Source organism: Cibotium barometz, chromosome 1 (assembly GCF_041138505.1).
Source record: "Cibotium barometz isolate CiBa-2024 chromosome 1, ASM4113850v1, whole genome shotgun sequence".
Lineage (NCBI taxonomy): Eukaryota > Viridiplantae > Streptophyta > Polypodiopsida > Cyatheales > Cibotiaceae > Cibotium > Cibotium barometz.
In genome coordinates, this window is record NC_141046.1 from 63463242 (window position 1) to 63466041 (window position 2800).

General features: G+C 40.9%; 1 protein-coding gene across 1 annotated transcript; it reads left to right on the top strand.

Moving 5' to 3' along the window:
• Window positions 1-1658: 1658 nt before the first annotated feature.
• Window positions 1659-2548, top strand: LOC147642307 (ethylene-responsive transcription factor ERF110-like). Its single transcript, XM_086806563.1, has 2 exons — window positions 1659-1971; window positions 2136-2548. Exons 1-2 carry the CDS (start codon window positions 1659-1661, stop codon window positions 2546-2548), a joined length of 726 nt encoding a protein of 241 aa, XP_086662689.1.
• Window positions 2549-2800: the final 252 nt, after the last annotated feature.

The following is a 2800-nucleotide window of genomic DNA, read 5'->3' on the forward strand; positions in this document are numbered from 1 at the left end:
ATATCTATATATGTATATACATATATACATACATACATACATATATACATATATACATATATATATATATGTATATATGTATATACATATATACATATATGTGTGTGTGTGTGTGTGTGTGTGATCTATCTATCTATATATAGATAGATATATCACACACACACACACACACACACACATATATATGTATATATGTATATATGTACACACACACACACACACACATATGTATATATGTATGTATATACATATATACATATGTGTGTGTGTGTGTGTGTGTGTGTGTGTGTGTGTGTGTGTATGTGTATGATATATCTATCTATATATTTAAAAGTGACCATAGCTTATCACCCATCTTTGCACATTAAAATTTAATCAAAATTAATTAAATTATGTTGATGTTTGTATTTATATTTTTAAATACATGTATATATGTATAAGTATATGTGTCTATGTATAGGTATATGTATCTAAAACATAATATTGTATATACTATATATTTACATATGTGTATGTGTGCGTGAGAGAGAGAGAGAGAGAGTGTGTGTGTGTGTGTGTGTGTGTGAGAGAGAGAGAGAGAGAGAGAGAGAGAGAGAGAGCACTTCTATGTGTGGGAGAGTGTAAGAAGAGAGAGGGAGTGTGTGCATGTGTGTGTGTGTGTGTGTGTGTGTGTGAGAGAGAGAGAGAGAGAGAGAGAGAGAGAGAGCAGGTGTGTATATGTGTGTGCATGTGAGAGAGAGAGAGAGAGTTTCAACATTTGAGAGTGTGTGAGAGGGCCATGTGCATGTCCATGTGTGTGTGTGTGTGTGTGTGAAAGAGAGAGAGAGAGAGAGAGAGAGAGAGAGAGAGAGAGAGATGGTTGTAGAGAGGGAATAGTTCTTTTCTGGAACCTTGGTCGACCCGCAGCAATGCGCGGGTACAATACTAGTATATATATATATAAAGGAGGAGTTTCACAAAGCTACCATGAATTTGGAGGTTCGGGAAGAGGAAGAGAAGGTTAGGGATATGGAGGTTTTAAGAAACATGCGAGCGAAGCACGAGTCGAAAATAAGAGTTTAGATTCTTTAGAATGCTGTTGAAGTCATGTACACTGTAAACTAAAGTGTAGGACTTTGCTTTGTAAAGTGTTAATGTCTTGTCTCAGGACCACACGCAATGAAAGTTTGAGGGTATTATAATTAATCATGAAAATCTCCCGGAAAATTGACGGTTTTAGAAACGTGCCGAATTTCCCTGTTTGTTTCCATTTTTGTCGGGTACACTGGTTTTAGAAACGTTCCGAATTCCCTGTTTGTTTCCGCTTTTGCTTGCGTACACTGGTTTTTTTGAATGAGACCTTCTTTTGTTTTTCTTCTGAATCTTTTGTGCTTGCACGCTGTGCACACTGTTGTCCTGCTACATGGCGCGGTGGCCCTTTGTGGAAAAATTCACGCGTCCTACATTATTTTGTCCCCCGTTCTTCTGAATGCATGCATGGCATGCGTAGCCTATTTATACCCCCGTTCTTCTGAATGCATGCATGGCATGCGTAGCTAACCATTTCCCGTTTAACTCTGATCGTTACCCTAATTCGATCCTTGTTTTCTCCTTTCAGTAATTCTAGGTCTAATTAGACGTCCAAACCAAGGATTAGTTCACGTCAGTGAATCTGTTGTATGGAGCTAATTAATTCGCCGGCCGACAAAAGCAGCATGCCCGTGTGCCCGTTGCAGCAGGCAAGCTTTGACGAGTATACGAAGAGGTTCGAGAAAGAAAATCTGATTATGGTCTCAGCTCTCGTACACGTTCTCTCAGAAGGATTTTCGAGGCAATCTGATCATCTTACAACAACAAGTATATCAATGCCGTCTGCAACAGTGCCACCTATTTCCAGCAGCGTCACACGCAGTTATTCGAGCTGCAAGGGTTTACTCACGCAGCAGGATGACCCGGATCATGGTCGGCGCCATGTGAATATCACCTTTCAAGGTAAGCTTTGCATGCATTAATCTAAGAGAATATCCTCCCATTTTGAAAAAGATACTATGGCCTACGGCCTCAACCTAGCAGTTTTGGATTGAGTTTAAATTTGGATTAATATATTGCACGCGCTGCAACTAATTATCCTTGCTCTCTCAACAAGCTGGTTGCAGAGATGCCAAGCCATGATTGGTCCAAGGCCAGCTCAGTAGAAGCTTCGCGAGGCAGCCTGCAAGGTCGTGCAAGTACTGCACGCAGTCGTCAAACTGTTACTTTCCACTACGAGCAAGAGCCCAAGACAAGAAAGTTCAGAGGCGTCAGACAGAGGCCGTATGGTAAATGGGTAGCCCAGATCAGGGACCCCAAGAAGGGTGCCCGTGTATGGCTGGGCACATTTGACTCTGCTGAGGAGGCCGCCCGAGCATATGACCAGAAAGCCTTTGCGTTCAAAGGTCCCAGAGCCTGGCTTAACTTCCCAGATGAAATTTTTGGTGTAGATCAAGAGACCACATATGATGATAGGAGCCCTGACTCCTCTGAAACCACAGCTAAAGAAGATATGAATATAAACGGAGCACGTGACTGAGGACTAAAGAAATTGAATGGCAAACTCCTACTCTCCGGTTGACTAAATCAATAATACACTCTCCAGTTGACTAAATCAATAATTAAACAAAAGCATGACATTTAGTATATATAGTGCATTAAACAAGGTATATACGTGAGATAGAGATGAAGAACGTACTTACTTGAGGGTCACATCATCTTGCATACTTATGCTCTTCTCTTGTGATCATCTCTCCATTTTGCAATGCCATCGATATTGTCATACGAAGCC

Excerpts from the sequence above, each read along its gene's own strand:
- LOC147642307 (XM_086806563.1), top strand. The coding sequence starts at position 1,659 with ATGGAGCTAATTAATTCGCCGGCCGACAAAAGCAGCATGCCCGTGTGC. Across the intron at positions 1,972-2,135 it reads TGTGAATATCACCTTTCAAG|AGATGCCAAGCCATGATTGG; the intron begins GTAAGCTTTGCA and ends AGCTGGTTGCAG.